Raw genomic sequence first — 15,423 nt, forward strand, 5'->3', positions numbered from 1 at the left:
TTACATTTTTGAAAAAAAAAAAAACCCATTATGTAGCTTGTAAGTAATAAAATCATTCTATTTGCTTAGTAACAGAGTATCTTCATGAATGCCATGAATGTTTCATTTTCTAAATGAACCCATATTTTGATTCATCTAGTCGCCAACCTGAATTTTGCATTTGCACTAAATCAAAGGGCTGGAGGTCAGACTTCCCTATGTAAACTCTAAAAATGAAAAGATTTTCAAGGTTATTATTTTTGTAAAATTTCAGTTCCCCAATGTACATGCCTCCTTCATGTACATGTAAAGCCATAAAGCATTTCTTTTTCACCACATTCTTACAGAATTTTGAACAGAAGAAGCTATACTTTTTGTGTTCTTCCACCACTCATGCAACACCTCTCCCTCATACACAGCCATCTGTGTTTGTAAGTTGTCCGACCAGAAAGCCCAAAAGGTTTTAGACCCATAAAATAACACATTATTACTGCATTCTTTATTTTACATTAGTGCATTTATTGTTGCCACTTTCAAAAAAAAGTTACCTGTAACTATAATTTGATGAGCATTTTTCACTTGATGTACCTGCCTTAAGCACTTTGCTTTTTGTCCTAGACCTTATCTGCTTATTACATGCAGTAACAGTTATCCATAGTTGCTAAAATCCCCTTTATAAAAGTTGTTGTACTTCAACTTTATGTACTATGTATGTAAAATTATTTACAAATAATTAGCTAAGTAAACTTAATGTTAAATTGTTAACATCAATATAGAATGAAAACATTTAATGTGTAATTGGTAAAAAGATGACTTTTTATCTTTACTGTCATAAAGCCAATTTTCTATTTAGTATACACTTGACTAAATTTTTTAAATAGCATGCTCAACAATAAGTGATAAAGTTACTTGACATATCTTGTTTGGTTTGATGATTTTTGGATGATTTATGTTTTAAATACTCATATTTGACTTTGTTCCCTGTAAAACATTAAAATAATCTATACATTACATGGTTTATACAAAATTTAATATTGAAGCCATAGTGAAATGTGGTTATCATTAGAAATGTGTTTATTATGTGTGTATCATTACTCCAAACTAAATGTTTTTTTCTTAAGTGCAATGCAACAGAAGAATACACACTGATGAGTGCACCAGTCCATTGCCAGTGTATCACAATTAATCATGTCGAACATTGCCAAACTACCTTCTGTGTCGCTTCCTCTCAAGCATGACAGTTTTTGTTGCCATGCTGGCAGCGTTCTAGAGACAGAAAGCTTATAGAAAAGGAGCTTTGCCATCCCGCTAATTGGATAGGTAATCTGGGCCGCTGTGGAGGGTAATCTGGGTCAATATAGGTGTTTTAAAGAGAGCAGGAAAGTGTGTCTGTTCTGGCGGGGGTAGTGTGGTATAGTATCTAAATCAAGAAGTCAAATCCATAACCAATATATCAAATACCACCAGATAATTCAGTAAATGTTGGGTATGGTTGGATATGTGGTGTAAATACCCTTGGATAGACTGGCACCCCAAACCCTGGTGTATTCCCTATTTGTGCCCAGTGTGTAGTTTGTAGTTTCATTTTCTCTAATGGAAACATAGCTTTCTAAAAGTATTGAGTAATTTAGCATTTCCATTTCATAAACTTTATTTAGTCTTTCTTATTTTTTTCATGCCCTGCTTTACCGCATGTCATGTGAATATTTCCTACAAGATCACTTAAATGTATTTTTTGTTATGTAAGCAAAACCATTAAGATTTATTAGATTTTTTTTATAAGATATTTTTTTATTTTAAATAATTTTGTTTAAATTCAATATTTAGGTAAGATCTGATTTTGGTACAACAGTTAAGATAAAGTAGATAAGATGAGTAGTTTAAAGAATTAAAATTGTTGTTTTTCTTTGCTTTATTCATTCGAATATACAATTACATCCAAATAATTACCCATTTGATGTGGCATTCATCTTTTTAGAGGATCCTGACATGTGGCAAGCCCAATAATGTGGCAAGCCCAGTAATGCAGCCAGGAACATGGGTGGTGCACAGCATCAGGTTTTTGGAGTCTTGGGTTCGATTCTCATCTCTAGTCACTGTAAAGATTTCAGGATATTAACCCAGTGTTTGTCTGGGCACTCTAAATAAATTTGTCTGGGCTACTATAAATCCTGACCCTGATCAGTACTAATTACTAATTAAAGTACTAATTAAACATGAATGAAAATATTCATATTGAGGTTTTAATGATTCATTAACGTTTAAGAAAGGTAGGCTGGAGTTGGCTGTCTCGGTTATTTACCTGTTATTATCGTCTCATTTATCCGTTAGGGGGCGACAGCACACACAGTACTGGTGGACCAAAGGCTGCTGCAGACAGTAAGAGCAAGCTAACCGTGTTTGCTCATGTATAAATGCAAACACTGGCGCAAAGGGGGTGTTATTACACATATAAAACATTCAGTAAAACATTTAACGTTATAAAATGTCTTCTTGGAGGAGTATAGTGTTCCAGAAGCAACAACCACGAATAGTGCATCTGCAGTTCAGGGCAACATAAACAGTCACCTTTACCCACACCTATGAAAATTTAAAAACTAAAATACCCATGTGAAAAAAAAAGCAAAACTTCTTACAAATACTGACTATGATCAAATGATCAAACCCAGGTTTTCAAGACCCATGTTGCTGCCAAGAGCATAGAGAAAAAGCTTGACATTATGGGTAGAGCAAAAATTGTGTCCTGTATTAAGTTGTTGTTTCTTGTATATGGATGGTAAAAATAAAATAACGCCACACTGATGCAAGTTTTTACATGATTTGACTTGACATCTTACTGTAAGTTAAGTATTCTTTACTCCAAAAAAACAAAAACAGTGGGTCACCACTTTGTGCCAAACTTTGTAAAAGAATTTCCAGTTGGTTAAAAAGAACATTTCTCGATGCAAGCTTGCAAATAATTTAGGTCTTTTACCATCTACCACCATCTTTCATGTTTTACCACATAGGATTGGTAAAAAAAACAAACAAGACATACAGCCTAAAACTGCTGATTTCTATGTGCCTGAGCAACTTGCAAATGGACCAAAATACAGTGCACATGTGTTTTGTGCGCCATCCGGACTGTTATCATGGAAAGGTCCAAAAGCCAGCATCTGTCGTGATAGTGTGGGGGTGTATCAATGCCCACGGCATAGTTAACTTGCATATGAAGGTATTTCACAGACGTGTTGACCAGAAAGTCCATGGTTATTTCAGTAGGACAGGTCTCATTCTGCACATGCTACAACAGTGTAGCTTTGCAGACACAGAATGTGTGCACTTGACTGGTCTGTATGCAGTCTATATTTATCTCCTATTAAAAATGTATGGCACGTCATAAAGAGGAGAAACAGACAACATTGCCCAAGTCTTGTATCAAGCAAGAATGGGCAAAAAGTCCACTTGCAAAACTGCAAAGGTTAGAATCCTCACTTTCCAGACGATTAAACAGTGTAATTAATAAGAAAGGTGATGTAAAGATGCATCTGTTCCAACTTTTTTGAGTGTGTTTCAGACATCAACTTTTACATTTGTTTATATTTGCGAAATACAGTAAAGTTAATTCATTGTCTGTTTTACGTCTGCTTTATTCAATTCTGGGTTGCAGTGGCTACGGATCACTGGGCGAAAGGTAGGAAACACACACACACACACACACACACACACACACACACACACACACACACACACACACACACAGTAATGTTAGTAGCTCCATTTAACCTGACTACATATCTTTGGACTGTGGGAGGAAACCGGAGATCCCAGAGGAAACCCACGATGACAGGGAGAACATGCAAACTCGACACTAACAGGACCCGAATCACTCCACCTGGAAATCTAACCCAAGACCTTCCTGCTGTGAGGTGACAGTGCTACCCACAGAGCCGCACTGAAATACAATTAAGTTGTTCACTAAAGAACATTGTTAATATATTGTTTGTATTTTGTCTGTGAAATAAGTGTATAAAAGAACAAACAAATCACAGGTTCTTGTTCTAGTGTATCTTACAAAATATCCCAACAATTCACGAAATGGGGACTGTAATAAACACTTAGTAAAAACATTTAACACAGACGCATGTTTGAGGGGAATTATGAGGAACATTTGGATGATATTGACCGACACACACACACACACACACACACACACACACACACACACACACAGTAATGTTGGTAGCTCTATTTAACCTGACTACATATCTTTGGACTGTGGGAGGAAACCGGAGTTCCCGGAGGAAACCCACGCCGACACAGGGAGAACATGCAAACTCCACACTGAAAGGACCGAGATTGCTCCACCTGGAAATCGAACCCAAGACCTTCTTGCCGTGAGGCGACAGTGCTACCCACCAAGCCGCACTGAAATACAATTAAGTTTGTCAGTAAAAAAAACATTAATATATTTTGCGTTCTTTTGAACATTTATTTAACTGTCAAAATACAAACAAATCACAGATTGTTGTTGTAGTGTATCTTACAAAATGTCCCAACAATTCACAAAATAGGGACTGTGATAAACACTTAGTTAACACATATAACACAGGGAAAAATGAGTGTCTCTTTTTGGTGCTGATTTCACTGATATGCATTTGCTGACTTTAAAATATTGGCTAACTAAAAAAACCAAAACTATTTAACATGCTGTAACTTTTGCACATGCCACATTGTATGTATTCTCTCTCTCTCTCTCTCTCTCTCCTCTCTCTCTCTCTCTCTCTCTCCTCTCTCTCTCTCTCTCTCTCTCTCTCTCATATTCGGCGGGCAGTCCTGTCAATCATTGATTAAGTCTTCCTCTCCTGACCTGGATTTGCAGTTCCGCTCCGTGTTCAGCACTGCAGCAGAATGAGTGTGTGGAGTAACAGACTACTGTATATTAACTCTCTAACAAAGAAGCAGCACGTTTTGTAAAATTTGTACTGTTTATTCGGGAGGAACCGAGAAGAAAGCAGCGTTCGCACAGTGGTGGGGGGGAAGTGAGTAAAAAGCAACACGTATCATCTGGTACTGGACTCCTGAGTGAGTAAGTGAGTAAGGGGAGAGAGAGAGAGAGAGAGAGAAGGAGAAGCGTTGTGGAGTGTACCCGGCTGGAGTTGTTCACTAGTGGAAGAGATTTTTCGCTTCGTTGGAGGAAGACGCGCGTTTGAGGGGAATTATGAGGAACATTTGGATGATATTGACCCTCTGCTTGATGGTCGTTCTTTTAGGAGAAAGGGTGAGTTTTATGTTTATTTCTCCTTTGCTGACGGAAAACTCTTCAGGCGAGCTTCGCCTTTGCTGCTTTCCACGTTGCTCCGTAAACCTGAGACCTTTGCGTTAGTTACTAATAGCCTCAGAGAAGCGCGGTATATTTTACATTTTGAGCTCTACAGCAAAAGTTATGAGTCTCAAATACGTTTTATATCGAGCTTTGATAGCCTACTGCTTGAATTAAAACCTACTTGTATACATACAGTGTTTAAACAATGTTTACAAACATGAGTGTCAACTGAGTAACTTTGCTTTTCCGAAGCTTCAACTAACCAACCAACAACGAGGCTGCTGTTGTTGTCCTGAGTTTGTTGTTGATGTCTATGTAATGTTATGTAATTTGCTGTTGTGGAAGATAAATGACCAAAAGAATTACAATTAACATAATTATATTTATATAAAGTATATGTATTATCAAATATATTTTAATGTATTTTATATTCACCAAGACACATTTGTGTACCCCAAATGTTTAAAATGTCAGGTGGTACAACTACCAAGCATAAAAATAGCCAATAAAAGACTCATTTATTAAGTCTAAATACAATAGCACAATTCTCACTGAGTTTTTGGCTCTGTTTAAAAAAAAAAAAAAAAGTGGGCAGGATATTAATAAATAGGCAAAGTTATGCTGGATCACTGCATCAGGTGATATGACCCTAAGTAAGACATGTAAAAAATTGCTAATTTTGTCTAGTGCAATGAAGATACCAAACAACTTGTATATGTGTGTGTTATTGTACATAAAACACTGCTTATCCATATTTTAATTGTAAAATGTATTTATCTAAAATGTATTCAAACTGACATTTCAAACCTTTAGTCACAATTATTATTTGTCTGTTACATAATTTTTGTCTGTTTTTTTATGTCTGACTTATACAAGTCATGTAATGGGCTAATGTGGAAAATGAATGACTTGGGATATCATTTACCTACGAAATGTTTTTACAGCTGCTTTCAGTGCTGTACTGTTCACACCTCTGTGATTTGATTATTGCTTCTATTCAGCAAAACTATTCACCTGGTACCTTAGTTTATTGTTAAAGTATCATATATGCATATGTTAGTGACATGACATGCATTATGATGTTCAAAATTTGTCACATTCAGGAAATCATTCTACCATTCCCATTTTGAGTCAACGCTTTGTTTCATACATAGAAATAAAATGTAAGCATTCGTCCTTCAAAAAGTCTAAACATATCAGGGGATGTTATCAACCAACTAGGTATGCTTATCTTAAAATGGTCAAAAGTCATATAAAATTGTCAATAACATTTTAAAATGTGTTTATTTTTGTCCATATCATTTAAAGTCATTACGTGATGCAGAGTTGGGCAGTTTAAAACATTTCAATCTTCAAAAATCTTTAAAAATTCAATCACAATGTGGTAACAACTAGCAAAAACTTTTAGTCTGGCTTTTTAGAAAAGAGTAAACAGGATATTGTTCCAAAGGAGACCAGAAAAATGTAATTTGATCATTCATGATTAAGTTGGTTTATTTATTAGGTACATGGATATAAAGTGTCAAGATGAATAATTTCAACTTTTGTCCAACTTGTGACCTATAATCTGTGCACTTAAATAGAAAAAAAAATGAAGGCATTTGAAGAGGAAAATAAAAATACAAAACTAAAGAAATGTGGTTGTATAAGTGTGCACTCTTTCTTATAACTGAATTAAACTATCGCCATGCAAATTTGTGTTAAATAGTATTCAGTACACACATGCCAATGGATAACTTTTAACCAGCAAGCGTTTGGTGCATACATTCATTTTAACTAGGCTTTATGTAGCAGTATAGACAAAATAGCTGTATTATAGAGCAGTAAAATGAACATAAGTTGCAAACTTTTAGCACTGTGATTATAGATTTTGAAACAATGTCAGTAGTAAACAGTTCATTACAAGGGAAAAGTAATGTCCTAATAAAATAATTAGGAAGCAATCTGAATTATAAAGCTCTTTTTGGTGTAGTTATTTTAAGATTATAGTTAGATGCAAAGTATCCACATCTTAGTACAACATATTTACACACAGATCCACATGTGCAGAGTTTAACATGCTGTAAATCATCATACTGATGCAAAACAGTTTATGTTTTTTTCTTTAATGCATTATAGTTCTGTTTTATCATTTAAACACTATCAGTGCACTACTTTTCTGTTTGATTTGGACTGCAGTGATTGCTATAGATGGGGCGTATGCGCATTGAGGGTGGGAGAGTCTCAATTTAACCAGTTGAACTCTCACACAGCACTGCTCATGTGAGAGAAATCTGTAGCTCTGTTCATAATTTAAACCAACCATCAGCTGTTAAAATAAATTTACATGACAGCATTAATCAAACAATGACATATTTATCCCTACCTTACATAAACGGCTCTGTCAGGCTATGACTAGCTGTGGCAAAGTCGTCTGTATAACAATAGAACTGGTTTTACTTCATCCTGGTCTATGATAGCATTATTATTAAACATATATACATACTACATAGTCTACATGTTTTCTTATCTCATTGGCAGGCATTACAGTTTAAGTACACCCATTATTAGAATTTTCTGATCTATACATGACATTTGCTTACTAGATCACTTGCTAGCTTCACATTGTGGATAAAATCACACCTCCAGTGAAAGTATTTTAATCTGCATACTAAATACCACAGTTAATCATTGGAGATTTAGTCCTTTAATAAAGCAGACAGTTAAACAGGTGAATGAGCTTTTCCATGTTGGCCATCCAAAAAAGTAGTAGCCGTGAAGATACTGGCCACTTATGATCATTTTAAAAGTATTTTTAAGTTGAGTAACTGTGCTGTGTTTGGGTGTTCTGTTGAGCTGTAGATGATTATAGAGACATCAGAAACTGGCAGGTCGTTGTATATTGGACACCATCCAGCAGTGGAAAGTTCACAAAAATGTGAATCGGCCTTCCTATTTAGCATTCAAGTTAGTGAATGATCTGTTCCAGACTCTCCTATGGGTCTGCCATTCTCTGTATTTGCTGGGACAGTTCAGTGGTAACTATTACAGAATGTGCAGTGGTGGAAGCTGAATAAAAATAGTACAGTTAGACCTTGAATATGTCTGTTTCTGAGATCTATTATACCCATATTTCAGTAAGACATGCATCTCAGTAAGATTAAACTGTCCAGTTGGGAGGTAACAATGAAGTAGGTTTTAATGTTTTAATAAGTGTCTGTAGGTGAGGCTAATCTTAAACTCCTTAAGAGTTCATTGATCAAGATAGGAAATATTTCTCTTTAGTCCTTGGGCTATACAAACCCAAATGGAATGTTTGCCCATTTGTGCTTAATACAAGATTAAAGTTGCAGTCCTGATACAAGATACAATTGTGTTGCAGTGGTCTTCCCCTCTTTATGATGGAGTATGCATTTTCAATCAGAGTCATCTGGACTTTAGGCAAGCCAGTCAAGCACTTACACTCTGTGTCTATGAAGCCAAGCTGTTGTAGCATGTGCAAAATGAGGCCTGCCATTGTCTTGATAAAATAACCATGGACTTTTTAGGAAATGGCTTTGTACATTAAATGAGGCACACTGGTTTTTGGTCATTATCTGCTATATTCAGTCAAACTCTGGGCTTATCATTACCAGCACTCATTTTTCTTGACAAGCAGGCATTTCCTTCCTGCTATTTTAACACAAACCCCAAGTCTACAAACCTTATTTCTAAAAAGGGTTGGGCATTGTGTAAAATGCAGTAAAAAATAAGAATGTGACAAAATATTTTTTTTAGTTTTCACTGATCAGCTTAATTGTATTTAGTGAATGGAAACACATTTAGTATTTGATTCCAGCTGCACACACTCCAAAAGGTTTGGACGGGGCAAAATAAAAAATCGAGTTCAGGGGAATCAGGAGTTTTACTTCAGAAAACCATTGTAATTTAACACAGGCCACTGCTCCATCATGAAATGCAATGTGAAACTCTTACAGGAAGACATACACCAATTCCACGCAGAAATGCCTTCAAGTTTTCTAGGCCCAAGCTCATCTCGGATGGTTTGAAAGACAGAGGAAACATGCAGATGCTTAAATGGTTCAGCCTGTTTTCATGAAAAACGGATGTTGAGTTCTCTGTGCCAAAAATGAAAAGGACCATCCAGACTGATGCAAAAGGTGCAAAAGCCAACATTTGCCATGGTTTGGGAGTGCATCAGTGTTTATGGCATATACAGTATATTAGAGAAAAGACATGCTGCCCTCAAGTCAGTGTGTTTTTAGACGTTCAGCAAGATGATGCCAGGTCGGTGTGGCTTTGTGGACACAGAGTGCATGTGCCTGACTGGCTTGCCTGAAGTTCAGATCTGTCTTTTATTACAGTTGAATGGTGCAGCATGAAGAGGAGACTCCGATGACGGCAGCCATGGACTGCTGAGCATCTAAAGTCTCGTATCAAGCAAGAATGAAGAACAATTTCTCTTGCAAAACTGCAACAGTTAGTGTCCTCAATTCTAAAACTATTAAAGCTGATCAGTGAAAACATTGTACATCTTTTCTTTCTACTTGTGTCAGTTAAATAAAGATGCAAGAGAATGGCCATTATAATAATTCTAAATATGCTTACTGAAGTTTCTAGCCAATTTGTATGACCTACACGTAACATGCTATCCTGCTTGCACCATTTATTAAAACATCAAGCTCTGCCCCTGTACAAACCACTGATAGATGTCTTATGGACAAGATAAAAGTACCACAGTGATGAAAGATATGATGTGAGGATTTGATTTCTGACAGCAGGCTAAAGCTAAGTATGTGGAAGGATCATAGTTTCTACCAGATATTTACTACATGATGCTTTACTTTGCAATAAAACAACAACCTTAAAAGCATTACTTTAGTGGGTATTGATCATTTTTCTTCTTAAAAACAAGAAAAAAGCTTGAAAGGCCTTGGAACTAAAAGAAATTGATTATAAGGTAGATTGAGCAACAGATAAGATACTCTGTATCTGTTGATGTCTATGAAACACACTTTAGCAATCACATGTATTTTGTAACCATGCATAATATGCATGTGCAATTTAATATAATTATTATACTTTACAGTTTTTATGGATACTTGGTTTTATATAGATCCATTTGTTTCAAATTCTGGGCTTTACAATACTAACCATAGCTAAAAACCCTCTATCTGTTTGCTTATGGGCTGTGTGTCCAGTCCAGGGTATTTCCTCCATGGTGAACACACAGGCTTATCTTTCTCAATTGCATGCCATTTCTTAGTGTGTACTTGATAAAGCCTTTTTGCGCTCTTGTATACTGGAACTCTGCATTCTGACTGGCATGCTGCCAATGTGGCTCAGTATCTCATCCTATAGATTTATGGGATGTTAGGATTTGAACTTAATGAATGAGCTTTAAGGTGTGGCCTATGTAGCAGGGATTATTTCTGTATAATAGCTTTTAAGCTCACGGTGGTCTTAAGTGTGCTTGACTGTGTTTCAGCAGCGTCTAATTTATGGCAGGTCTTTTGGTAGTTCCTGGATTCCAGCTTACCATCTGGACCAGTTCTCTTTTCATGTGAGCTGACTGCATTTTCTTCTTGACAATAGCAAAAGTACTTTGTAAGATGATTTGGGTACATGAATTTGCCCTGTGACACTGATTTCTATAATATTCTTTTAGAAATCTATAGATACTTTCTTAGAATTCAAATAGCTAGCCCTATTTAAATGGGCATTTAATATTGGGAAATTAGAAGGCCATGCTATGGTAAATGATCTTAAAAAAAATATTGCATCAGCAAAATTGGTGTATGATTTATAAAACCCACAATAAAATTTTCTTAAATAAATGACAAAGAAAATTATATTATTTGCTTAAAATGATACCACAACAATAAGAAAAGTCTAGTTTTTCAATGTTTACTATATTCCAGCTCATAATCCACTTGATTATCAGTCGTGTATTTTATGCACACACTGGTGTTTAATGTAAAAAAAAGAAAGTGGCCAAAACCCTGTGGACTCGACCACAAACTTGTTGGACACCCCTTTTCAAAACCATGGGCATAAATATGTAATTACTACCACACCCTTTGCAGTCATAACACCCACCGCTGTTCTGGGAAAGCTTTCCACAAGATTTTGGAGTGGGTCTGTAGGAATTTGAAAAAAAATAATAATTGAATTGGTCTGGCAGTGATGGACGCTTTATGTCTATAGTCTACTTACATTACACATCAAGTGGCAAATTACTGTATAGCAATACATTTTGTCCATTAAAAATTACAATACATTACTCGTCAATTACTTTCCATCTTTTAACCACCACTTTTTCCTGTCAGGGTTGTGGTGAGTCTGGTTTCCCCGGAATCACTGTGCACAGTACATTAACACCTCCTGGACGGGATGCCAATTTATAAACTTAGCCAGTTTCACAACCGTGGATTCGAACCCTGGATCTCAATGGTAGTGGGTTAGCATGACATTACTGTCATTAAATGTTAAATTGAGAATCTTATTTGCTGATTTTTTTCTTTATTTGGTTTGCTTTGCTAAAGTAATGTTTCTCATGACTTAAAGTTTTCACTATTTGGCCAACCAGCTTAAATGAGATTATTAAAATAAGAATGTAGAACTTTAGTGAGAGATCATTTAAACATTTAAACATTTTAATTTATGCAGTGTCATGGCATTCTCATCTATATATGTGCACATCCATTTACGTCACCATTTAAGATGCAAGCCCAAATCCCATCTACAAAGGATTTCACTTCAGTGAAATGCAATAGGGCTAGGGTTGGGCGGTATGACGGTATTGCGGTATACCGCGGTATTTAAAAACGTTGACAGTATTTAAAAATGGTGACGGTATTTAAAAAATGCGAAGCGCCAAATTTCTGCTTCAGGTCTACCTTGAAAACTGAGACTTTAAGACTTTCGCGCATCCACAGTAAGGGAGGGGTGGGAGTGGTAGGCGGTTGGAGCTCATGGATTGGTTGTGGGGGTGCTCACTTTTTGAGGTGATAACACAAAAGCTAGGGAGCTCTCTACATAGGGTGTGTTCAAACACCTAGTGAGCTGCCTTGCTGTCTTACTGCCTACATAGGCAGCTGCCTCAGTAGAGAGGATTCTAATAAGTCAATGACTTATTACAAGGCAGGTTATTTGAACGCGCTACTTAGACAGCGATTCCATCGGGTTTTGCTTGCTAAGCTAACAGTTAGCATCTTGCCATTCAAAACCATGGGATGGGGTGGCACAACGCGCTAGCATGTCAATATAATATCTCCGTGTACCGAATACGGTTACATTCTCTGACAAGCCAGAACTTGCAAAAAAAACCACACTTGTGCAAGTTTATACAATATAATAAAGGGTGTCCCAAAATTCACGCAAGAAGTAATTTTGATAGAGAACACAGGTTTTTAATTAAAAATTTTAAATTTTAAAAAGCATATCGGGTAAATGGCCTAACGTTATGGCTAAATGTGACATACAGATGAAAATCATAAAAATAATTGGTTATAATAATAAGCCATCAAGATGAAAATGAGCCTCATCGCTGAAGATGACTTTGTTCGAAAAATCGGCACTTGTTCCAAAATCCATTCAACGAACTCTCTTCGCTGTGCATGGTCAGTAGGCTTCAGTTCTTGACTCAATTGAACTTTGTAAGCATGAAGATGCAAATCTTTCGTGAGAATACGCTGTAGAGAGCTTCTGGAAATGTTCAATTCTTGACCACGGTGCCGAATTGATGTTCCTGGACTCTCAGCAACACTCTCATGAACTGCTTCGATGTTTTGTGTTGAACGACTTGTTGAAGGACGGCCAGAGTGTCTAAGATTACTAATTGATCCAGTCTCCCTGAATTTTTTAATTAATCTCTTCTTAAAAAAATGCAAATCTTGCGTGAATTTTGGGACACCCTGTATTAGCTGTGTGTGTGTGTGTGTGTCGCGCTCACTCTTCGCGATACTAAAAGTATTTCGGATTTGTATTCCGACAATAAACAGCTTTTATTATGACTCATTAATTCCCCGTACTGATGTGAAGCAGAATGGGTGTATTACAGCCGATAAGAACGACGCAAAAATGAAAACATATTAAACATACAGTGTATCACAAAAGTGAGTACACCCCTCACATTTCTGCAAATATTTCATTATATCTTTTCATGGGACAACACTATAGAAATAAAACTTGGATATAACTTAGAGTAGTCAGTGTACAACTTGTATAGCAGTGTAGATTTACTGTCTTCTGAAAATAACTCAACACACAGCCATTAATGTCTAAATAGCTGCAACATAAGTGAGTACACCCCACAGTGAACATGTCCAAATTGTGCCCAAAGTGTCAATATTTTGTGTGACCACCATTATTATCCAGCACTGCCTTAACCCTCCTGGGCATGGAATTCACCAGAGCTGCACAGGTTGCTACTGGAATCCTCTTCCACTCCTCCATGATGACATCACGGAGCTGGTGGATGTTAGACACCTTGAACTCCTGCACCTTCCACTTGAGGATGCGCCACAGGTGCTCAATTGGGTTTAGTCCATCACCTTTACCTTCAGCTTCCTCAGCAAGGCAGTTGTCACCTTGGAGGTTGTGTTTGGGGTCGTTATCCTGTTGGAAAACTGCCATGAGGCCCAGTTTTCGAAGGGAGGGGATCATGCTCTGTTTCAGAATGTCACAGTACATGTTGGAATTCATGTTTCCCTCAATGAACTGCAGCTCCCCAGTGCCAGCAACACTCATGCAGCCCAAGACCATGATGCTACCACCACCATGCTTGACTGTAGGCAAGATACAGTTGTCTTGGTACTTCTCACCAGGGCGCCGCCACACATGCTGGACACCATCTGAGCCAAACAAGTTTATCTTGGTCTCGTCAGACCACAGGGCATTCCAGTAATCTATGTTCTTGGACTGCTTGTCTTCAGCAAACTGTTTGCGGGCTTTCTTGTGCGTCATCTTCCTTCTGGGATGACGACCATGCAGACCGAGTTGATGCAGTGTGCGGCATATGGTCTGAGCACTGACAGGCTGACCTCCCACGTCTTCAACCTCTGCAGCAATGCTGGCAGCACTCATGTGTCTATTTTTTAGCCAACCTCTGGATATGACGCCGAACACGTGGACTCGACTTCTTTGGTCGACCCTGGCGAAGCCTGTTCCGAGTGGAACCTGTCCTGGAAAACCGCTGTATGACCTTGGCCACCATGCTGTAGCTTAGTTTCAGGGTGTTAGCAATCTTCTTATAGCCCAGGCCATCTTTGTGGAGAGCAACAATTCTATTTCTCACATCCTCAGAAAGTTCTTTGCCTTGAGGTGCCATGTTGAATATCCAGTGGCCAGTATGAGAGAATTGTAACAAATTTAACAGCCCTGCTCCCCATTTACACCTGGGACCTTGACACATGACACCAGGGAGGGACAACGACACATTTGGGCACAATTTGGACATGTTCACTGTGGGGTGTACTCACTTATGTTGCAGCTATTTAGACATTAATGGCTGTGTGTTGAGTTATTTTCAGAAGACAGTAAATCTACACTGCTATACAAGCTGTACACTGACTACTCTAAGTTATATCCAAGTTTCATGTGTATAGTGTTGTCCCATGAAAAGATATAATGAAATATTTGCAGAAATGTGAGGGGTGTACTCACTTTTGTGATACACTGTATATATAAAACGGCTCCCAGAGATGCGACTCGGTTCATTTGAAAAAGCCGTTCAATATAATCGGATCGCTCGCGAACGACCCATTACTAACAGAGACGTCCGCAACCAACCCCCCACCCCCCCCCACTTCCCAGCGGTAATAGCGTAATATCGCGGTATTTTCTGAAGACGGTATGACGGTATGAAAACTGGCAATACCGCCCAACCCTACATAGGGCTGCTACTAGCCAAAGTGTAATTCTATGCTTGACTGGCATGCTGGTTTGTACTGCATTCTCCCATTGATTAAAGCCATAGTCAGTGTGCTGAGTATCTATGAAAGCTTCATCAGTGTCAGTGAAAGCTGGCATAGTGCATTGATTTTCTGTACTGGCATTGTGTTGACATTGCAAGTAAAGTGTCCTGGCTGGGAACCAGGCATATATGGGTCGATTACAGTTGATGCCTCTCAGAAACCATATCCTTCTCACTGAAAAAA

At 37.6% G+C, this 15,423-nt stretch overlaps 1 protein-coding gene across 1 annotated transcript in view; it reads left to right on the forward strand.

Annotated features, from left to right (window-relative positions):
- The first annotated feature begins 4,890 nt into the window (after positions 1-4,890).
- The window catches only part of sdc2 (syndecan 2), a 54,757-nt gene continuing 44,224 nt past the window's right edge, over positions 4,891-15,423 (forward strand). Inside the window, exon 1 of the mRNA XM_062990461.1 lies at positions 4,891-5,239. Within this exon, the coding sequence (XP_062846531.1) occupies positions 5,180-5,239 (60 nt within the window). The 5' untranslated portion in view covers positions 4,891-5,179. The remainder of the gene's footprint in view (positions 5,240-15,423) is intronic.

The sequence above is a fragment of the Trichomycterus rosablanca genome, chromosome 2, assembly GCF_030014385.1.
Source record: "Trichomycterus rosablanca isolate fTriRos1 chromosome 2, fTriRos1.hap1, whole genome shotgun sequence".
Taxonomy (NCBI): Eukaryota; Metazoa; Chordata; class Actinopteri; order Siluriformes; family Trichomycteridae; genus Trichomycterus; species Trichomycterus rosablanca.